Source organism: Lampris incognitus, chromosome 18 (assembly GCF_029633865.1).
Source record: "Lampris incognitus isolate fLamInc1 chromosome 18, fLamInc1.hap2, whole genome shotgun sequence".
Classification (NCBI taxonomy): domain Eukaryota; kingdom Metazoa; phylum Chordata; class Actinopteri; order Lampriformes; family Lampridae; genus Lampris; species Lampris incognitus.
The window spans coordinates 11,877,728-11,902,337 of record NC_079228.1 but is presented as its reverse complement, the minus strand read 5'-3'; the positions used below and the strand labels follow the sequence as shown (position 1 = coordinate 11,902,337).

Here is a 24,610-nt window from a genome sequence, read left to right as displayed (position 1 = left end):
CTGCAATGAATTTGCCTCCTTCTTTAATGACAAAACTCAGAAAACTAGAAAGACAGCCAGTACCTTCATACTAGGTACAGGGCATGTGTTGTCCCTAAGTCCATCTAAAATCAATTCAAATAGCATGTCACAATTTGATCCCATCAACCATAAAAACTTGGAGGACATAATCTGCCAACAGTTTTTTTCCCCAAAAAAAGTTTCGAATTTCATGTCCTCAGATTGTCTACAAATTGTCAACACATCTCTTCTCTCAGGTCTCTTCCCAGAGGCCCTGAAAACTGCAGTAATCAAGCCACTCTTAAAGAATAATCTACACACTTAACTACTGAAGTTATAGGCCCACATCAAACCTCACATTTCAGAGTAAAATAACTGAAAAAGCTGTTTTCCAGCAGCTCAACAACTTTTTGGCACTAAACAAGTTTCAATGTCTTCCAGACAGGATTTTGACCACCCAGCACTGAGACTGCTTTTGTTAAGGTCTTTAATGACATCTAATTAAACACAGACAGTGACAGAATCTCAGTCGTGGTATTACTGCATTAGTAGTACTGCATTTGACACAGTTGACTACAACATATTACTGGACCAATTGAAAAACTGGGTGGGATTTTCTGGCACAGCACTAAACTGGTTTGAATCCTACTTACTTTGCGTCTATAGGTAATTACAAATCTGAGCATACAAAAATGACCTGTGGAGTTTCCCAAGGCTCCATTCTGGGGCCGCTTCTGTTTAACATCTATATGCTCTCACTAGTCCAGTTTATGGAAAACAACAAGATATGTTACCATAATTATGCAGACGACATGCAGATTTACATAACCGTGTCACCAGGGGACTATCATCTCATATAAGCACTGAGTAAGTGCATTGAACAAATCAGTGTTTTCCCAGAATGTCAAATCAATGATGTCCTAGACAACAAATCAGATAAAACTGAATTGTCTTTGGAGCCAAGAAAGAATGACTAAAAGTAAGCACTCAGCTATAATTGTTAATGTTAAAAACCATGAACCAACCCAGAAATCTTGGTATAGTCATGGACTCAGACCTGAATTCAAATAGCCACATTAAGACAATTTCAAAGTCTGCATACTATCACCTGACGACTATGTCAAGAATTAAAGGATTTATATCTCAGCAGAATTTGAAAAAAACTTGTCCATCCATTTATTTTCAGTGGACTCGACTACTGTAACGGCATCTTGCAGGTCTTTCTAAACAAATCGATCAAACAGCTACAGCTGATTCAGAATGCTGCTGCTCGAGTGCTTACTAACACCAAAAGAGTGTATCACATCAATCCAATCCCAGGGTTACAACATTGGCTCCCTGTCCGTCAAATAATTATTTTAAAAATCTGCTCTTGGATTATAAAGCACTGAATGGTTTAGGGCCAAAATACATTTCTGATCTACTGCTACACTATGAACCGTCCAGACCACTCAGATCGTCTGGGACAGGTCTGCTTTCTGTCCCCAGAGACAAAACTAAACATGGAGAGGCAGCTTTCAGTTTTTATGCACTGCATATCCTGAACAAACTCCCTGAAAACTGCAGGTCTGCTACAGCACTGTTCTTTTATATGTAGGCTGAAGACTTTCCTCTTTGCTGCTGACTTTTATTAAATAAAACTTGAAGCTTTTGATTTTCACCTTACACTGTACTGTAACTTTTACTCTTTTACTTGTTTTTAAATGTTTTTAAAACATTAATGTCTTTAAAACATAAAATGTCTTTTTACGCCTTACGTTGCTTCTCTTAATGCCTTTTATGTTTTATTTAAAGCATTTTGAATTGCCTTGTTGCTGAAATGTGCTATATAAACAAATTTGCCTTGCCTGTTCTCAATAAAACATGCTGCTTAGCCTGCAAAACATACTCAGAATCACTTTCGAGTTCTACTTATGACATCAACTTTGTGACCTGCACTGTATGTTTGAATTGAGGTGTTTTCTGAAAACATGAAGCCTTTTGTTACAATTGTTCAACTGATCATGTGACTAGAGTTATTCAGCTGACTGTACATCTTCTTTTCATATAAATTATGTACTGACCTTTACTTTGTTGTTTGATTCCACTACAAAACACCTGAGCAACACAAAGGTTATCCAAAGGAGTTGAATCGAGTGCAACTGGACTTGGTATATATCCGTGAAGACGTTTCGCCTCTCATCCAAGAGGCTTCATCAGTTCGTGCCTTTCTGACAAGACCAAGCTAGTCTGACTGGCTGGTGATGAAACTCAGATATTTATCCTCTTTGGAGTCGTTATCAGCGCTATTGATGTCCATGGCTCTTTGTGTTCCGATCCGATGTTTAGCAACGCCCGTCGTTATCAGAGGTATTGATATGCGTGGCTCTTTTGTGTTCCGATGTTAAGCCACGCCCGTCGTTATCAGAGCTATTGATGTGCATGGCTCTTTGTGATCCGATGTTAAGCAGCGACAGTCGTTGGGGGTGTTAGTTTCGACTTCGTTAGTGCATGCAATGAGGACTGCACTGACCTATACATAGGAGAAAGCAAACAACCACTACACAAATGGATGGCCCAACACAGAAGGCCAAACTCCTCAGGACAAGACTCAGCAGTTTATCTACACCTAAAGGAGAAGACACACTCCTTCGAGGACAGCAATGTACACATTTTGGACAGGGAAGATAGATGGTTTGAAAGAGGGGTGAAGGAAGCCTTCTACGCGAAACTGGAAAAACCATCCCTCAACAGAGGAGGAGGTCTGTGACACCACTTATCTCCCACTTACAATGCCGTCCTTTCATCTCTACCCAGGAGACTCAAGAAGCCTCCAAGAACAACAGTCAGTCACTAACGGCTCCAACGACTCATGACCACTGAATGGAGCACTAACGAAGTCGAAACTAACACCCCCAACGACCATTGCTGCTTAACATCGGATCACAAAGAGCCATGCATATAAATACCTCTGATAACGACGGGCGTTGCTAAACATCGGATCGGAACACAAAGAGCCATGGACATCATTAGCTCTGATAATGACTCCAAAGAGGATAAATATCTGAGTTTCATCACCAGCCAGTCAGACTAGCTTGGTCTAGTCAGAAAGGCACGAACTGATGAAGCCTCTTGGATGAGAGGTGAAACGTCTTCACGGATATATACCAAGTCCAGTTGCACTCGATTCAATTCCTTTGGATAACCATGACCTGGATGAATGAGAACATTCACAGACAACACAAAGGTTATTCAAAAACACTGTTTACTACTGTAAATAAAAGAATGAAGCCCTCACGGTTGTCAGCCCATCAAGCTGACAATGTTCCAACCAACACAGCCGCTGGGGAAGGGGAGAAATCCCACATTAAACAGGCCCTGGTTAAATGTGGTTATCCTAACTGGGCGTTGAAGACGTTCAAACAGTGCACCGAAGAGAGGAGAAGGACAACAGCTGCCTAAGCGTAAACCAGTGGTGATTCCATATGTGACAGGAGTGTCGAAACAGTTGAGATAGGCATTTTCGAAACATCGCATCTCAGTTGCTTTCAAACCCCAAAACACGCTGCACCAGAAATTGGTCCACCCCAAGGATCGGGCCCCCCAGCACAAACAGAGCAATATAGTGTATGCTGTCAAGTGGCGGGAGGATTGCCATGACTTGTACATGGGGGAAACCAAACAGATGCTGGCCAACAGCATGGCACAACACAGAAGAGCTAACACGTCAGGCCAGGACTCCACAGTCTATACCTATCTACAGGCCAGTGGCCACTCTTTCAAGGATGAGCATATCCTTGATAGGGAGAATGTTTGTTTGAATGGGGGAGTCAAAGAGGCCATCTATGCGAAGAGGGAGCGACCATCCCTAAACCAAGGGAGGGGCCTAAGAGTACATCTGTTGCCATCTTGCAATACAGTGATTGCAACTATTTCCTTTGTGAATAGTAAACATGGCCATTGCCATAACAAATCCTCAAAATCGTCCCCTGGAGTATGTAAAAACAATTTGAACACATTAACTGTGACTCCTAGAGGACAGCTACTATTTAAAATTGCTGATTATTCTAAAATCTGTGTAAACTCCACCCATAAACGTACAATTTGACATAGACTATGAGATTCTGGATGGGGGGGGGGGTGGACCATGGATCGTGAGAGTGTTGGAAAGGGACTTTAACTTAATGAGAGCCTGGGAGATGTAAATCCTGAGAAAAAGAACGCAACTCAATACTTCCTCTTGGCGATCTTTAATTGGAGAGAACATCTTTGATGATACAAGTTTAATCATGGTTTGTGCAACTCCCTGAAAACTGCACTGTGCCTCTGAAGTATGCATAATATGGGGCAATTTTATGCTTGTAATTTTTAATTATGATACTATCATAGTGCTAAAATAAAAGGCATTTAAGACCTCAGCAATTGACCTGTATACACACTGGTACAAAAACACTCCCTGATAAACTTTTGAAAACTTAAAACATTTTATACTCGTTTATCCTAGGTAGAAAGTAATATTAAAAAAGTAAATAATAGTGTCTAGGTAGCGTGGCGGTCTATTCTGTTGCCTACCAACACGGGGATCTCTGGTTCAAATCCCCGTGTTACCCCGGCTTGGTCGGGCATCTACAGACACAATTGGCCGTGTCTGCGGGTGGGAAATGGGATGTGGGTCTGTATCCTGGTTGCTGCACTAGCACCTCCTCTGGTCAGTCGGGGCGCCTGTTCGGGGGGGCAGGGGGACTGAGGGGAAATAGCGTGATCCTCCCACACGCTATGTCCCCCTGGCGAAACTCCTCACTGTCAGGTGAAAAGAAGCAGCTGGCGACTCCACATGTATCGGAAGAGGCATGTGGTAGTCTGCAGCCCTCCCCGGATCGGCAGAGGGGGTGGAGCAGTGACCGGGACGGCTCAGAGAGCGGGGTGATTGGCCAAGTGCAATTGGAGAGAAAAAGGGGGGGGATCCCCCCCCAAAAAAGTAAACAATAATGCTTTAAACCAACTACTATCATTATGCACACATCCTGCCAAATTAGACTGAAAATAAAAACAACCAAATGAAACTGTTGTTTGAGATTTAACAGGAATGCAATCTAAGAAAGCGGGAAACGAACGGTCTAGTTAGTGCCACCGTGTCTCCCAATATCCAACACTTAAGCAAACCCTAGCTGTCTAATACTCGCCATGGCTTGCAGGCCTGTAAAATATCCTTTTCTATTCTTAATGTTTCAAATATTATTGATTATATGCCCAATTATATTTTCTGCAGGGATTCCTACTTGCTGCTGGGCAGCCCCATGTTGGCTAAACATGAAGAGATACTCCTTTGGAAGAACATGCCTTCCAGTTGAACAAGAGCGCTCCTGACTGGAATAAATCAGGGCTGGTTAAGACCCAGATCCTGTTGAAAATCATAGCCTACTATCAATTATTCTATGGAAAACATTCTAAGCATCGTTTCCTGGCACACAGATTGTTTTATGTTCTGCTACATATCTTGACTTTCAAGCCTCCATAGCCATGATGAACAGTCGATAATGGAAACCACAACGTAATGGCTTCTCCATGTGAATTAATGAGCTATTTTCATGGATCATTACTACGAGCGCATGTTGGAGTTGGGGAGTATGTCTTTGGGAATTTGTGAGCAGGCGTTTATCACCAGGAGGCAGAAACAAGACAAACACCTGCCTGCTTGAAAGCCGGCTTCCCTGTGGTGACTGGCAGGGGCCCGACACCCAGGGCCAGACACCCCTATGACTGACAAGTAAATAGACAGAGGGTGCACTTTTCATTTGCATTTCAGTGAGTGACTGCTGCATCTAAAGACAATCGTAGTGGAAAATTCTGGTCAGGTGACTCTTGCGGGAACTGCAAAGCTTTTCGGTCAAACTGCAGGTTTCTATTAAACACTGGTGTGTCGTATCGCTGGAAAGAGGCGCTCCCTACCACACCTCACCTCCCCCCTCACCCCCCTGCATGGCCTATATCAAACTGGCATGTCAAATTTGGCATCAACAAATATTCCCCACGGTTGGATAGTGGGGTAAGAATTAATTTCTTTACAGCAACTCCAAGGGTGCCGATATCAGCTGTGTCAGGTTAGTGTACTGTTTGAATGTCATGGTTAAAGATGTCACGGGGAAACTGAATCCAACCAAGGAAGAATTAAGGGCACACAGATTATCTGCCAAGGTGCCAAGCTTCTCAGGTCACTGCACGTATACTCCTGCTTGGAGGGACGTCTCATTGGGATGCTCGTACATGTTAAGACACTTGGCTCCCAGCAGTCGATATTTACACTTTTTCTACAACTGTGAAAAGTGAATGGATGAGAAAAACTTGCCTGAATCAGAATCAGAATCAGAAACAATTTATTGTCATCTCAGTCATGTACTTTCATACACAAAAGAGACGAAATTTCGTTTTTCCCAGCCCAAAGCAGTGCAACACAAACGACAAAAAACACATATCCAAAAGAAAACAACACCACCAAAAACATACAAAAATGGAGAGAACAAAGCACAAAAAACACAAACAGTCAACAACACAGTCCATCCAGTAAATTTGCAACACAGTCCAAAAACATCACTGCCCAGAGAACAAACGCCAGCCAGGATGATTGTCAGAACCGCCGGTCTGCACGGGTTAGCAGTTAGCCTAGCCTACCCCACTTCCATGTCCAGTCAGACCGTCCCCGGTTTCCTCTTCGGGAGCAGCTCCAGACAGGGGCCGTGGTCCCTGAGCCCACTGAACGCGGCAGACCAGGCTCCCTCAGCCAATCCAACACCAGCTGTCCCAGCCACACACCTCCCCCGTACTCTACACGACGACACAAACGCAGACGCAGACAAAGACACTGCACAACTGATGCCAGGCAAAGCCAGACCGCCCTCAGTGTTATCGGAACCGCCAGTCTGCATGGGCTAGCGGCTAGCTTAGCCTGCCCTGCATCCGCGTCCTGTCAGACCGCTTTCGGTGTTTCCTCTTTGGGCGCAGTTCCAGGCAGGGCCCTCGCTCGGCCCACAGGAGGCAGCAGACCAAGCTCTCCCAGCCGATCCAACGGCAACTCTCCAAGTCATCAAACGAAATCGACGATCACAGACATAATTCTTCACACGATGACACAAACTCAGACGCAGATGTAGACATGGATAAAGACACTGCATAGTTGGAACTGAGGGGGGCCTCTGCAAATGTGAGGTCACGCCGCCATTTTCCCACACTGGAGATAGAACACTAGATACTACACACCTGATGCTGGACAGGTCCGGTTTCTATGGACAGCCTATAAAAATCTTATAAATGGCCCTCCCACAGTAGCTGTGGAGTTTTGTGTTTCAGTTGATAGTGCATGATAATACATCCAATTTGGAGTAATCTATAAAGGGGTGATCCACTTGCCCTTATTCATTTGTAATAGAAAATGACATGGAAAAGAAATGCTTTGGGCAGATTTTGGTATTTAAGATGAGCTAATAGCAGTTCTGCAGTCAAGCATAAACGCTCAGAAATATCAATAGTGTAAAACCCAATTTTCACATGCTTGCTCGAGTGCTGCCGTAATGTTGCTCTGCTCCTAAGAGTCACTGTTTTCAAGACAGGAGATGGGAGTTTTTATTCTGTGGTTATGATAGTAAAAAGCAGAACAAACAACACATTTGTCAACACAGTACCTGAGAGGAGACTGCTCCCGGTGATCAGAGAGCTGCCCTGAAGCCTGGAGGTAAGACGGTGGCCGTGAGGCCTGAGGACCCCTCCGGATCAATTTCCCTGTAACTGCGTCATAGGTCCGCACTTCAGGGGCCGGCGGAGAAGCTTTGTGCTGAATGGGCACCGGGTGGAAGATTGGGTTCTGAAAGATCCCCTGATTATCAAGGAACGTGGCTGGACTGTTGCTCCTTTAAACAAACAAGACAAACTTTCAATATCACAATTCGGTTTTCTTTCACATACAAGTTGCCTAATCATGGGCATTATCCATGGGTCATTCTTGAAAAAGGACACAGTATCACAGATATGAAGCAATACTGTTCACGAAACAGGCAAGCACTTTGTAAATTTGCATTCAGTAGACTTACGTCCCTTTTCCATTACATGGTACCGGCTCAACTAGCTTCTGCGTCGTTTTCCATTACCGTAACAGTACCCCCTCAGTGTAGCTGCTCGTCGATTTTTGGAACCCCGACAAAGGTGGTACCAGAAAAGTGGTAACAGTTACCAAAATGCCGGTACTTTCCAGTAATGGAAAATGAAAAAAGGTAAGTCGAGTATAGCCGGTACCATGTAGGGGAAAAGGGACATTAGACTGTCCACCAGAGACCTGTAACCCGATGTAGGAAGCTGACCTCGCTTTTTTAGAGCCCAGCGCTGTGAGCGTTACACTTTTTCCAAATGGGGAACAATTCCGACTGATCAATGTCAGCCAATCCCTTCTACTGGACTCCAACTAGACTACATCGATTAGGCCTTAAAAACGATGCAGACTGTTGGGAATGTCAGAATTCAGAGGGTACATTACTCCATGCTCTCTGGCAATGCCCCAAGATCCAGGTCTTTTGGAAACAAGTCCATGATTGTATAAAGGCGATCACTAGCGATGACTTTAAATTAGGGCTGGACGGTACATCAGCTTTTTAGGTTATATCGATATATTTTCAAACAAGATATAGGATAAAACAATACCGTTTATATCGATATAGTTTGATGTTGCGTTAAAACGACCATGGGCGATCAAATTGATGGCCAGTTTTTAAACTCTATATTCTGTCAAGATAAATACACAATTGAGGTATTAATGTATTACATATTTTAGTATGTCAGTTAAGAAACTAACTGACACCAAAATGAAAATTTTAACAACTTTTAATACTATTTTTCGAACAATTTAAAACGGCCGCTGTCCAACGCCTGTAAATATTGTAACGCCTCGGTGGTAGTCATGGTGCATCTGCAACAGCGTCTGTAACCAGCCATGTTGGCAATAATCAAAAATCAAGTTTAGACTATTTCTCTGCACCGGAGAACGTTAGTGTGTTTCTAGGACAGAGCAATGAACTTCGCGAAGGAAATTATACATCCAACACACATCATAAATAGTGACATGACGCGCAAATTACAAGTGGCCATTTTGACCGCTCATGGTCGTTTTAGGAAGATCTTATAACTTTTTTTGTGTGCAATTGATCTAAAATTCTTTTTAAATGCAAACATATGCAATTTTAGGAGGATTCAGGGAGCGGCAGGTCTGTATCTCCCCCCCACAAAGTTATTAAACTTTGAAACGTCATAATGACCATTTTGGAATGCGGTTCGCATTCTCTGAGATAGGCCTATTTTTATTTAATACAGGCTATTTATTTTAGATAATTTTTCATTTACATGTCGATATACTGTGCAGCTGTATATTTTAGAAGAGGGGAGGGAACCCTGTCTTTGCACTTTATTTTGATCTGCTTTAATAAAAGTGCTTGTGACAGCTCACATGTGGCTTTGACCTACAACTGAACATTTAGCCCACTTTGTAGAAAATACCAAGATATATATCGTGTACCGCCATTCAGCCTAAAAATACCGAGATATAATTTTTGGTCCATATCGCCCAGCCCTACCTTTGAATTCTCGCCCAGGTCACATGTGCTGGGTTACCCATTAGCTGTGAACGACTGTGGAAATGCAGAACTGATCCAAACTGCCATAATGGCGGTTAGACAGACTTTATTGAGGGGGTGGGAAAAGGCAGAAGCTCCGTCTTGGCGGGAGCGGTTCACAGAACTTGGAAAAATGGCCTCATATAAAGTCGGGTCAGCCTTTGCTGCTACCATTATGACAGTAGATGGTACTAACTGCATCTGTTTCTACTGCCTGGTAGATTTGCCTCTTTAGGCAAAGGCTAGGAGACGGTAACTCCGAATTCAAATCCAAGAAGGCGTTGGCAGCAGGGTGCTCGATGGTGTTTGCAGCAGAAGAGCCCAGTAGGATTATGAGCCCTATCGGACCAATGGCACAAACATCAGACGGCATGCAGAGGAACCGCTCTGTTGGTCAGTGGACGGCATCACTCGACAAGTAAGCTGTCACTGCGGGGCGACCTCTTCATCTACTGAGCCCGTTGCACTGTGGTGTACCATTTAGGAATGGGTTCTGAGGTCCAGAGAGACTGTTAGGCAGGGGCACGACACCGACAGTCTTAACTACTGTGCAAGGCGTGATGTGAGGAGAGCTTGATGGGAAAAAATGGCCTCGTATGAACAACTTTTGCATAGAACGGCTGACAGATGGGACGACTATATCTTGAAATGGGGACAATACCAGATCTATATCGCTAAGGAATAAATAATGCTGCACTCAATATCTGTATGTTTACTTTTAATATCTTGTTTTATCCTCAGAGCCTTTTGGTATGTTTCTTATATTCTTTTTGTTTAAATTGTTTCTCCTTTTTATTTTTCCTCATATCTATTTCACTGTTGAATGTTCTGTTTGTTAAAATTGAAAAACTATAAACTCTAAATCATAGAAAAATAAATAAATAAAGGAGGGGAAGCATCAGAACAGGACTGACAGCGAGATCTACTCTGTTAGAGCAGACAGAGGAAATGAAAAGTGACAAGTACTGCTAACAGAAAATCTGTTTGATATTTCATATACACATTATCACAAACTGAATAAAAAGAAAGCAGAGGGAATATTTCTTGTTGTGAAAATTATGTCATTGTGTACCAGCAACCACCGAGCGTCTCCTGTCTTCACACAACGCTATACCGGTGCTAACAATGTTACTTTGAAAAATGTCTCCAGTGGACACACAACACCTTATTCCAGATGTGTTCTGGAGGAATGAGGCTGATGAAGGCATATCTCACTTAAGAGCTGGAAGCAGCTGATAGAAGGAGGATTAATGGTATGATCAAGCCATCCATCCATTATCCAAGCTGCTTATCCCAATCGGGGTCACTGGAGCCTATCCCAGCAGTCATTGGGCAGCAGGCAGGGAGACACCCTGGACAGGCCGCCAGTCCATCACAGGGCCGACACACACATACATTCACACCTAGGGACAATTTAGTACAGCGAGTCACCTGACCTACATGTCTTTGGACAGTGAGAGGAAACCGGAGCACCTGGAGGAAACCTACGCAGACACAGGGAGAACATGCAAACTCCACACAGAGGACGAACTGGGATGACCCCCAAGGTTGGACTACCCCAGGGTTCAAACCCAGGATCTTCTTGCTGTGAGGCGACCGCGCTAACCACTGTGCTGCCAGGTATGATACATCTGAGGGGCAAATCGCTTAGTCCTTGGTCATTGTTGGCATATTTACACTGGAATCGAAATTGATATTTTTTTTTGTGTAATTTATTGTTTCCCCCCCCCACTTTCAAGCCTCTTAAGCCTCGCTTGAACACATTTTAACTTTGCAATCACATTTTTTTTCTTTGCCCCCCCAATCCAACATAAATAAAAGGCAAAGCTTCTTTCCAGGTTCATGAACTACTTTGACTCTAAAAAGCACAACAATAGCCTGAGGTTTTGGAAGGTTAAACGGACCTTCCAGCCACCAATTAATCATCTTACCGTGGCGTCTTGGAGTAGTCCTCCTTCATAGGGTAGAGCTGCTCCTCTACCCTCTCCCAGCGCTCCAGACAGCTCCACAGCCAGTCAGGGTTGACCACATGGAGGTGATTGCAGCCTTGTGCTTGACGTACCTTCTCAGTCCCTGGGTGTCAGCGCAAGGAAAGAATTAGAAAATCGTTTAGCACAATCTGACTGTCCAATCACTGCCAATTTAGATATGGCGGTGAGATTTCAAACTGATTTCAAGTCATTTCCCTTTCTTGCAATGCTCATTATCTCCTTGGAAATAAATTAAAAAAAGAATGAAAAAAAGAAACCAGCAGTAGCCTGTGCTTTCTTGATGAAGTGCGGGGGGGGGGGGGGGGTGACTGAATCTAATTTTGTTTGACGCAAGGAAACACAAAGGAAGCACTGCGGTGGCTCTGGTCTCCACAGTGTGCAGGCTTGCTCACCAAACTTGTCAGATTAATTGCACGTAACGGGTGTCTGGGTGGCATGACACTCTATTCCATTGCCTACCAACACGGCAATGCCGGTTCGAATCCCCGTGTTACCTCTGGCTTGGTCGGGCGTCCCTACTGACACAATTGGCCTTGTTTGCGGGTAGGAAGCGGGATATGGGTGTGTGTCCTGGTCGCTGCACTAGCGCCTCCTCTGATCAGTCGGGGGCGCCTGTTCATGGGGGAGGGGGAATAGCGTGATCCTCCCACGCACTACGTCCTCCTGATGAACCTCCTCATTGTCAGGTGAAAAAAAGCGGCTGGCGACTCCTAGTGTATTGGAGGAGGCATGTGGTAGTCTGCAGCCCTCCCCAGATCGGCAGAGGGGGTGGAGCAGTGACCGGGACGGCTCGGAAGAGTAGGGTAATTGGCCGGATACAATTGGGGGCAAAAAAAAAGAAAGAAAAAAAAGGGGGGGGATCAAAATAATAATAATAAAAAAATTAATTGCACGCAAGTCTTAATTGTGAGATAGCTTGTTTGGTCACATGACTGGTTGTAACGCTCTGTGTGTAGGCTTTGCTATTTGTTTGTACAATTTAGAGTCTTTCTTACCCCTCTGTGCTAAATCAACAATATCGAGCTGCAGCAAGGACATACACCTTTGTATGTAGCAATGATTTTGTCTGCCTTTCAGTTTTCAATTGTTTTGTTTGAGCAGCCAGTATGCCGACACCTTCGTCATGGTTAAACATGTGGAACCAACAATCCCGGACTTGCTCGGATGCAGTGTGGCTCTCTTCTTTTGGCACATTTTCCTCTCAAGTGACATGTAGTATGCCACGGGACATCTCCCCGGTGTTTCCATAGACGCAGCAGCCAAAACCTCAACAGACTGTTTCAAGCTGTACCATGTTACCATGTGTTGATTTAAGAGGGAAAACACGGCTGCTAGACGCAGCTTTAGTGACGGAGTGATGACCCTTCTCCCACCAAAACGCCCCATCGGAGCAACTGCAAGACCAAGTCGTACGTGTGGACAGAACAAGACATAATGAAAGAAAACAGGCACAGCAGAGAAGGAAGTTTAAATGGTGTTAAGTCCCTGAGCTGTTGAGAGATGTGTTCATCTCAACCAGTTGACCAACTCACAGGCACAGTGCTACTGGCTCCATAGTCACCAAACACCCACGCTGACAGCAAGGACTCATGGCTGCATACAATCACGATAAAGACTTGTGGCTGGCTTACGCACATTACTTAGGGGTGAACAAGTCAGGACATTAGCAACGACAGCTTCGGAGATCTGGTTTCTGTGACTGTTATATGCACAGCGTGTCCTGTTTCTCCTAGCTATGTGAATTTGAGTTGTTGTAAATTATCCCCCATTGCAGGAAATAGAGGCGAGATGACTTGCAGCAGTCTTGACACCAAGCTGAATTCATGCTGATATTGCAATAAAAAAACCAAAACAAAACAAAACAAAACAAAACACAATATCTGTATTGCCAAGACTGCAAGAGGGGCATCCATCCATTATCCAAACCAATTATCCTGCTCTTAGGGTCATGGGGATGCTGGAGCCTATCCCAGCAGTCATTGTGCGGCAGGCGGGGGAGACACCCTGGACAAGCCGCCAGTCCATCACAGGGCGTGCGCGCACACACACACACACACACATTCACACCTAGGGACAATTTAGTACAGCCGATTCACCTGACCTACATGTCTTTGGGCTGTGGGAGGAAACCAGAGCACCCGGAGGAAATCCACACGGACACGGGGAGAACGTGCAAACTCCACACAGAGGACGACCAGGGACAGCCCCCAAGGTTGGACTACCCCGGGGCTCGAACCCAGGACCTTCTTGCTGTGAGGCGACCACACTAAACACTGCGCCACCATGCCGCACCATGTAAGAAGGGCGTTTTCATCTTAAATCTACAAAACAGATAAAATCAGTGAACGAGTAGTGAGTCGGCAGACAGGAACTGAATGCAAATAAATGGAAAATGTATTAATAACCTCCATTCATATTTCGCCGTATACAAATATAACTTGTATACTAATGTTCTTCCTCTCTATTCGTCCATGAAACTATGATAACATGTACAACTGAGGCAAATTAAGTGACAACATTTATCTTTTTCTAGACTTCAGTGTAAATTTTTCCATCGCAACGCTCATGTGTGACCGCCAACCACAACCACTCACATGGACTACATACCAGCAAACTGATTTCCATGTGCATCGCATCCTGAACTGCCCACATCAGCACAAGACAGGAATTTCGTCTCGGCAGGCGATGGTCACTCGCCTGCATCATTCGCGCATGCGTGACCGCCACGCCATATAGACTGTCGGAGTAATTAGTCCGCCAGGAGCAAAGCATTCTTTAAATGTGAAACATCATGGCCGCCATCGACCTAAAAGCTGTAATTCAATTATCGATTTCCGTGCGAGATGGACATGATGAACACCTGTCAGACGCACTGTGGTAACTGCTGTCATAACGGAGGTCTTTTCAAAAGTTCTCTCCAGGCTAAGTGTCTGCGGCTGATTTGGCCCCAAGCACTCTCTGGGCCCGATTTCCTCCCCCGCCTGACATACAGGGATGTTGATTACCGAGCACCGCCGCCGGCGAGGTCTGCTCCCAAGGCAACGGCTCCACTTCCTGTGTTTGATTTCTGACAAGGAAGAGCGGATAAGGACCCACGTAGGCATGTTTTTGTCCTCATCGTGTTTTGACTGAGCGACTGAATCTACTCTGGCTGCTCTCGAGACAAAATGGCTTTTTCATAGGTGAGACGAAGCCAATCTTGTGACATTTTGCTATACAAGAGGGGCTTCTGAAATTGCGTCTCTACTGCAGAGGAGGTTATGTAGGCATGGATGTGTATTATGAAATGTCTTGTCTTTAATATTTTTACGTGGGTTAGACAAGTACGAGACAATTGTTCTGATTTGGTGTTTCTGTGACTCTTTGTAACCATTTTTATTTTCTTTGCAGAATTGGATTTATGTGTACATGGGCTGTGTCTGAAACTGCATACTAGCATACTTCACACTGTACATTTAAGGAGCAGGTACTGCATAATTCCAGTAGCAACTAAGCAAACTATTATCCAAAGACTGTTTGCACTACAGTACACTCAAACGGCACATCACACTTTGAATGACCGTTTAATCCCACTCGCAAAAATCTCCCTCTTTTCTAACCATGTCCTTTACTGAGCTGTATCAACAGCACATAGCACATACAGCAACTGCAAAGGCAATCTAGTTGCTGGTGTACACTTGGCCCCTGAGGTCAATATTACCATGCAGTTATAAAGCTTACTAAATCCTGTCTCTCACCTGATTAATAGAGAGCAATAACTAGCAACTGCTTAAACTCAAACGGATTTTAAGCTGGAGACTCGTTTACTTTGTTTCAACCATGCTGATATCTACTATTCGGGAATCAGGAACACTTTATTTGTCATTTCCCTTCATGCACTTGCGTAGATGAGATGAAATAAAATGAAATGCCATTTCCCCCAGCCCACAGCAGTACAACACAAAGACAAAAACACATATCCAAAAACTACAAAAACACATATATCCAGACTAAACAAAAAAAAAAAATCACTGTCCAAGGGAACGAACGCCAGCCAGGATGACTGTCAGAACCACCGGTCTGCATGGGCTAGCAGTTAGTTTAGCCAGTCTCGCTTCCGCATCGTCAGACCGCCCTTGGCTTTTCTACCTCGGGCGCAGCTCCAGGCAGGGGCCGTGGTACCCACGCCCACCGGACAAAGCAGAACAAGCTGTCCTAGACAGACAAACACCACAGTCAATGCCAGGCGAGGCCACCGCCAGACCGCCCTCCTGCATGGGCTAGCAGTTAGCTTAGCCGGCCCGCTCTCCCAGCCAATCCAGCTCCAGGTCTCCCAGCCATCAAACTTAAAACAAAACTTAAGACGCAGACGTGGACAAAGATACTGCATGGACGGGACTGGATGAGGCCGCTGCAAATGTGAATTTGCGCTGCCATCTTCTGACACCGGCACTGGGTGAGGCTGCTGCAAAAACGAATTCGCACAGCCATCTTCCCACACCAGAAGCATTTGTACTATGCTTCCGTAAACCTAAATATTACACAAAGAACCTTTGAGGTTAGCCCTAGCTGATCGACCACAACCAGAATGCAATGCTGAGATCCATCCATCCATCCATTATCCAAACCGCTTATCCTGCTCTCAGGGTCACGGTGATGCTGGAGCCTATCCCAGCAGTCCCCGTGATGCTGAGATGCAACAGAAAAATAATCATGTCACATCTTACATTCTACCTTCCTGTGTGAATTAATACGAAAGCCTCACTGTGCGGGGGTCACTTATTAAAGTGGGAAAATGATACTCGTGCTAAATTTAGCCCACGAGACATTTAGTAATCTATATCTACAACAGACAACACTTATCTTTTATAAAGAAAAGTCAAGAATAACATCACCATTCTATTCAAATCCCTCATTTGATTTGAACTGAAAAAGTTTATTCAAGCAATCCCAATAGGTGTCACTGGATTGTAGAGCTATGCACAGTTTTCCTCTAATTTCGGTGTTTACCATTGTTGTGGCATTCGGTATCCAAGTTCCCCAGTCAGCTCTAACTTCCAATTAAAAACCATGTTTTCAGCAGCCAAGATAGGGGTGTAACGATCCATTGATCTGGATCAATGTATTGATTCAATGATCAATATCATTGACGCAAAGTGAAAGCATCGATCCATTGCCCAGGATGTGAAAACTGTACAGCTCAATATCCCTAAAACCACTGAGCATACAGATAGAACCTTGTGAATCCAAGGTGATGAAGCAGATGTCCATGGTTCCCGTTCATATTTGAAAGGTCATTAAGGACTCTACGTCAACTGTTAAAAAACATTTGCACTTAAACATGAGAAATGTGGCACATTATAGTGAACAACAGCAGGTGTATTTTTATCCTTTTTATTAAAGAAATAGACTGTTTTTCATTTAAATGTGGAAGAGTTCAGCAATAAAACTGTCAAATCATATTTTAATTGCTTTTTATGATTTGATATAAATGCAACTGATGTTAACTAGGCATATGATATCATCTCATATTGATCGCAGGCCCCTGAATTGAAATCGTATCATGGTAGACTGATATCAGCAAATATCGTATCGATGTCCAAGAATCGATATAATATCGTATCGTGATAAAACTTGGGATTTACACCCCCTAAACCAACATGATCCTTATTTTTGAGTAAATATTTTTCAACCACATGAACGTTTTGGAATTTGCCCATCTGGGCTGATCAATACTCAGCTTTAGCACAGAGAGATATTTTGCAACAAAATGAAAAATCCCTCAACGTGACGTAAGATGAAAACAAATATCACTTTTCGACCTCCATATCTTCTCCTCTACACTGTTGATTTCTTAAGTCTTTAACATTTGGGGGGAAAGAACATAAGCATGGCCTCAGGTGACAGCATACACAATTCTCTTCCTGGTTCTCCAGCACCAGAGAACATACTAGTAAATTATTCTGTCAATCAAGCAATGAGACTCAGAGCAACATGATAGGAGATCATTTTCTAGGACATTCTCTACACATTATCCTTTAAATTATGCAGGGATCATTTTTCATTGCCAACTGTACTCAGCTATTACAAAACCTAAAAAAAAAAGCATGGTGATGCAACAGAACATAATGGTTCTTATCGGTTTTAGGTCTGTGAATAAAAACAAACAGCAGCATTGGAGAGGTTTGAGGGACACCTAGGGACGGAATTTGAAAAACAGCACCCAAGTGCTTTTTTTCTGATGATTTAGGAGAAGAGGACCTGACCCCCTTCTGATCTCCAGCACGACCTAAACCAATGTGCCGATTTATCCCCCCCCACTCACCTGTTAACGATTAACAAGAATGAAACTTCCGGTGATCACCTCATTACACATCACTGTAATACACGTCAATAACCCACTAGACTCACACACAGTTCCATCTCAGTTATTACCATCCTTTACATTACAGGTCAGGAATCAGGAACACTTTATTTGTCATTTCATTTCATGCACTTGCGTACATGAAATGGAACGAAATGCCATTTCCCCCAGCCCACAGCAGTACAACACAAAGACAAAACACATACAAAAACTACAAGAACACACATACCCAAACTAACACATATATCCAAACTAAAGAAAAAAAATCACCATCCAAGGGAACGCACGCCAGCCAGGATGACTGTTGGAACTGCCGGTCTGCATGGGTTAGCAGTTAGCTTAGCCCGTCCCGCTTCTGCGTTCTGTCAGACCGCCCTCAGCACTTCCTCCTTGGGCGCAGCTCCAGGCAGGGGCTGTGGTCCCTGGGCCCACCAGACAAAGCAGACCAAGCTGTCCCAGCCAATCCAGCACCAGCTCTCCCAGCCAGACACCCTCGACACACCTCCCCGCACTCACGACGATATCAAAAACACCACAGTCAATGCCAGGTGAGGCCGCCGCCAGACCGCCCTCAGTATTATCGAATCTGCCAGTCTGCATGGGCTAGAAGTTAGCTTAGCCTGCCCTGCTCCCTGCATCTCACTTGACCTCTCAACCACCAGCCTCGCTAGCAACACATTACCAGCATCAATCACTACCACTTACAATTAGCATCATGCATGGATAATCCCTGAATAGTGATCAAATATAATGGGATGTTACGTTATAAAGAAAAGAAATGAAAAGACGACTTGGCCATGATCAGATGAAAGGTTCATACATCAAATGAATTGGGGGAAGGAGTCTGTGAAAAGCAACTGACCAACAATCGATCATTGTTGTGTTACCTGGTCAATAAAGCATAACTAATTAAACAAATTATACCAATATTGTTATCTAAGAGGTCTTTTCAGCTGAGGGGCTAATGGAAAACAGACTCTGTGTTCAAGGCTTTACCCCGAACATGTGAAAATGATGAAATTTATCAATTAGAAAAATGACAAATTTTTGCTTCATTTACCGCAAAGAGTTTTTGCAGCTTTTAAGAAAAAGACTTTTCATTCAAGCCAACTCAGACTAGATCAGTGGTTTTCAAACTGTGGGTCACAACCCACAAGTAGGTTGCAGCAGGGGGCTAGGTACTGCCTTTGAAATTCATAGTTTGACAACTGCAAACTCGAGTGACAGTTTGGTTTCACCATGTTTACATGCACCGACAACCTGATGAAGGTCTTTGTTCCAAATAGGACAATAACTAGATTAAGATGTTTACATGAACTGTCTACTACTACTACTACTACTACTACTTTCGGCTGCTCCCATTAGGGGTCGCCACAGTGGATCATCCATTTCCATTTCTTCCTGTCCTCTGCATCTTCCTCTGTCACACCAGCCACCTGCATGTCCTCCCTCACCACATCCATAAACCTCCTCTTTGGCCTTCCTCTTCTCCTCTTCCCTGGCAGCTCCATATTCAGCATCCTTCTCCCAATATACCCATCATCTCTCCTTTACGTTTATGTGAATTATACTCTGCATTATTTCATTCATATATCCTTTTACATGCATTGTAGCATAGTTTGAACAAGATGAGGATAGAAGAGGAGGATCACATATATTAACATATAACACCCTCCTCTCCATGGTGCATACTTTGTTATAGATGACAAATGGGTGTTCCTATGTGCGCACTTCCCTCCTATTTGTGAAACAACGGTGGCAGTAATGTTTACTCCATGGAAAAAGACTCGTGGCTAATTACGTGCACATATAGTACAATACTGTGTTTCAACTCATTGTTTTAATGGCCATGCATAAAATTAGGGCCCTGACACAACAGGCCAACAGTCGGCTGTCGGCCATCGGCCAATGTCGGGCCATCGGTGAGTGTCTGTGACCCTAGTTTTTGTGGTGTGTCCCGCACCGTCGGCACTAGTCAGACCCTTGTCGGCAGCGTTTCGGCCGATTCAGCATGTTGAATGGGCAGAGCCCATCGGTGAGAGAGATCACTCTGACTGGCTGTTCAGCTTAGCGAATCAGTGCTAAGCTAGTGAATCAGGGCTGTTGGCTGTAGTCTTTGCGGTGTGTTCAAGTGCTACATTTTGGCCCAGACGGCAGGCGACGTGAGGCAACGCAACAGTTGGCCTTCATCGCTGCTAGTTGGTTTGTCTCTGGACCCTTAGACTCCAACATTTACAGCTATTACAGGAGGCCTCTGCGATTTTGGTTGGTAGTGAGATACCTGTGATGCCACCTCATAGAACACGAAAATACTGGACGAGTGTACACGGGTGGGAGGGCTGCTCTAAAAGAATTCACCGATTGTGAATCCTGCATCCTCAAGACGGCAACGTGTAAGAACCTGTTCCATTGGATGCGGGTGGCAATTGTACTTGACAAGCTTGTGCAGCTGTGGTGAGTATTACATCACAGCGAACCAATGTGATGTGCATAAATGCAACGTCTAGAAGTTTGCGTATGTTTTTTGCAAATGTTTGGTTCCATGTGAAATACTGAGCCTGGTCAGGGTTCCCACACCGAAGTCCAGTGTCACAAGATGTATCGAAAACTCAGACTGAGGATCATAGTGCAATTAAGATGTGTATGACAAAACAGCCCTTTAATAACCGGACTAATACCTGAATCCTCCATGTTTTCAAAGGAACATGCTAATTAGTCCAGATAAGACTTTATCCGAGCTGTAGAAATCAATAAGTGCTATTTCCATGGTTATAAGTTACTGTCCTAACTGGGGTGATGTCAGAATATTGGTGTGCCATGAAAACATGGTCAGTTTTATTCCTGAAAATAGGGATGTCAGAAACATCCTGTCCCTGGTATGTAGGTCCACCTATCCTGCTGCTAATGTCTCAACACATTTGTGCAGAAAATTAAATTAAATTTAAAGCACACCAGCATGAAAGATGGATTTCTATCCAATTAAGGCCATGAAATAAGACTCATTTATATCACTGCTATCAAAACTGATAATCTAATAACACGTCTGAGTAAAACAGCCACCTGATGGAAACACCAATTCAGAAAGAACACACTTTTCAGTAAGGTAGTGGCTCAGTAATGAAACTAAATGTTTATGACAGAATCAGTGACAAAGACAGACCATAAATAAGCCACAATCAGTAAATAAATAACACATCGCCGTGCGTTAAAGGAATACACCATCACTGTCAATTGCACTCTGTGCTCAGTATCTAGTATTTAATGAAGCTAAAGTAGCTCATATCATCTACGTATAGCACGGCATAAAGAGTTCCAAGGAACAAACACCACAGGAAATTCTATAAAACCTGGGCGGGGCTGAAATTGTTTTGACTTATATTTACAGTGTGTGTGACACACACACAGACGGATGACAAATGACAGGAAAAACCAACATGAACTGTCTTAGTAAGGTGTTGGGGCCACCACAAGCCTCCAGAACAGCTTCAATGCACCTTGTCATAGATTCTACAAGTCTCTGAAGTCTACTGGAGGGACAGACACCATTCTTCCAGAAGCTATTCCCTCAGTGGGTGTTTTGATGATGGTGGTGGAGAGTGCTGTCTAACGCGTCAGTCCAAATCTTCCATAGGTGTTCGATTGGGTTGAGATCAGTGCTTAATTTGTAAATGAGGAGGTCCCGGGACACAGAGAGGGTGATTGGCGGGTCAGGGGGAGAGGAAAAAGTCACGGAATGCATAAAAAAAAATCCAGTGGCTAGAGCACATTGGACAACATGCTAGCTGTTAAAACTAAACAAAACTGTCATTACAAACAAAGCATTTATTTAAATTTATTAGAGCATTCACTTAAAATTAGCGGGGAGGTAGAAACAGTTGTTTACGGTTTGCATGTCTGTCTGTGTCTATGGATTGCTACAATGAGGGGAAAATTGAATTAGGGTCGAAAGTTCTGTTTACAACCATGAAAAGCAAGCAGGCTAAGAAGCCGAACTAAGTGACATGTTTTGTGTGTCTGTCTATCAATCTCCGTTCAGTTTCAGTACTATCGACTGCACCATTATCGCCACCCTGTTGCTCCGCCGAAACAACTTTGGCCTGCTTAGGGTCCGACTGACCTACTGGATTGAAGAAATTCTACAAATCTGATTGTCTTTTTGACGTTTTAACAGCTTCCACCTTGTTGCTGACGGTATCCTAATTCAAATCGCAGTAACATTTGCTTATGTGACATGCACAAAACTCACGCTTCACTCACCGAGTGACCCAACGTCTCTCTCTCTCTCTCTCTCTCTCCTTTTTAAAATCAGATTTAAAATGCATCCAAAATGGGCAAATGATTTGCGAGTAACTTCAATGGGAAATAAAAATGATCGAACAGATATTACACAAAATTTATTTCACTCCAAAGGGACAAGTGGAGTCAAACCATGCCAGAAAAATGCCACCCACAGTATAACAGAGCCCCCAGACCTCCTCGGTGTAGGGGTGAAGTATTCCAGTTTTTCCGTTAATTTGTCATCCGTCTGTATAACATTTATATTGCCTTATGGTTCTACTGAAAGTTAAAGACTGTTGAACACAGTTAAACAGTGAGCTTTATCTATGGCACACATCAACATACCTGCCCTTGCTGCAATGAGGTGTGTTGTCTGGTTGGGGTCTTTGGAGCTGAGCACCAGGTTCTTTCCAATTTTGGCCCCAAGTGCCTTGGCATGGTAGGACTCGCGGGTTCTCTCCATTGGGTAGTTAGTAGGGTACAGGCCACTGAACACAATGGTGGTCCCCTCCAGGGCTTTACTTTTCAACTCTGGGACAATCTTGCGGATGTCTGGTGTCTCGGTGGCCTCCTTCTTCAAGTAAGTCTCGTAACGGGCGTAGTACTCAGCGTGGATCCTCTCCAGCACCTCCTCAAGGTAGATCAGGTGATCGTCTTGGTCATTGTCAGCTTCACCCTCCTCCTCCTCTTCATCTTCCTCATCCTCCATGCTCTGGTCCAGCGACTCCTCGCCCATGGTCACCCCCGACTGTTCGCTGTTCTGGGACTCCGTTTCTGCCTCCCTCTTGTCAGAGCAGCCATTTCCCAACTCAGAGTCTAGGAGAAGAACTCCCGAAGGCTCTCCTAAGTCAGAGCTGTTCTCCCCTTCCACCTTATCTTTGCTGTCTCCTTCACTCGCCCCCTCCCCACCGATGGGCTCTTGTGCCAGGCATTCCTGCTTCAACTTCTGTGGCTGGCTAGACTTTCCCTCACTGTCACTCTCCGATGAGTGACGCTTCTCTGTAATGGAATCACTGTCACTGTCACTGGAGAGGTCAAAGTCCAGGTTGTTGGCCTCATGGCCTGGTGTGTCTGATTTTTCCCCAACCGGGGGGTCTCGTGTCCCCACTGTCCTAGTGCTGTCCTGTTCCTTAACATTTGCTATGTCACTCACCTCTGTTTCTACTGAACCTGCTTGAGACTCAGCCTCAGCATCAAGCCCTTGACTCTGCTGGTCATTTTCAACCCCAATGGGATGTGTCCGTTCATTTGCCGGTGCTCCCTGAGTAGAAGGCAATGTTTTCGTCTCATCCTTTCCGCCATTGTTGTGATCCTTTCCTCTTCTCTTGAGGCCATTATTTTGCTCCTCAGTTCCAGACATGCCTGCTGGACCTGCTGGTTCTGCACTATCTGCGGGCCTCAGCGTGCCACCTGTGGAAATCAAACAAAGTAATTACCAATACAAACCGCTGGTGTATGGGAACACATGCATGGTTTTTGCAAACATTAGAACTGGGGATGTCCCAATCCGATCCAAGAGATCAGTATCAGAAGCCTATCAAGGCTTATTTATGACGTGGTAATGTATCATCAAGATGGCGCCGAAGATGGTAGCCTCGGTTCTGCGCTCTCTCGTACTTTTTCTGTTTTTGTTTAGTTTCCAGCGCCCATTCAGTAATCACACACAGCAGGGAAGATCTTTCAAGACTCCAACTGTCCACTGGACAAATTGAACAGACTTTTTTGAAACTTTTTTTTCTCCCTTTTTCTCCCCAATTGTATCCGCCCAATTACCCCACTCTTCCAAGCCGTCATGGTTGATGCTCCACCCCTTCTGCCAATCCGGGAAGGGCTGCAAACTACCACATGCCTCCTCCGATACATGTGAAGTCGCCAGCTGCTTCTTTTCACCTGACAGTGAGGAGTTTCACCAGGAGGACATAACGCACGGGAGGATCACGCTATTCCCCCCAGTCCCCCCCCCCCCCAACAGGCGCCCCGACCAACCAGAGGAGATGCTAGTGCAGCAACCAGGACACATACCCCCATCCGGCTTCCCACCTGCAGACATGGCCAATTGTGTCGGTTGGGACGCCTGACCAAGCCGGAGATAACATGGGAATTCGATCCAGCAATAGCCGTGTTGGCAGGCAACAGAATAGACCGCCACGCTACCCGAACGCCCCTGACTTTTTGGAACTTGAAATTGTCAAGCAAATCTTACCTAAATTGGATTGGTTTTACCAATTTAATGTACTCCAAGTGAGCACTTTGCAGCTGTATTGAGCAGCAAAATACAAATATCAGATTGGGAACCAGTATCAGCAGATACACAATATTAAACGACTGATGGGAAGCATCTATTAATATACCAACTACAAACATGGAGC

General features: G+C 44.4%; 1 protein-coding gene across 1 annotated transcript in view; it reads right to left on the bottom strand.

The window, feature by feature from the left end:
- ctdp1 (CTD (carboxy-terminal domain, RNA polymerase II, polypeptide A) phosphatase, subunit 1) overlaps positions 1-24,610 on the bottom strand; it is a 129,178-nt gene that overhangs the window by 87,444 nt on the left and 17,124 nt on the right. The window contains exons 8-10 of the mRNA XM_056298772.1: positions 22,587-23,651; positions 11,561-11,702; positions 7,656-7,880 (exon numbers count right to left, since the gene is read on the bottom strand). Of these exons, the coding sequence (XP_056154747.1) occupies positions 7,656-7,880; positions 11,561-11,702; positions 22,587-23,651 (1,432 nt within the window). The remainder of the gene's footprint in view (positions 1-7,655; positions 7,881-11,560; positions 11,703-22,586; positions 23,652-24,610) is intronic.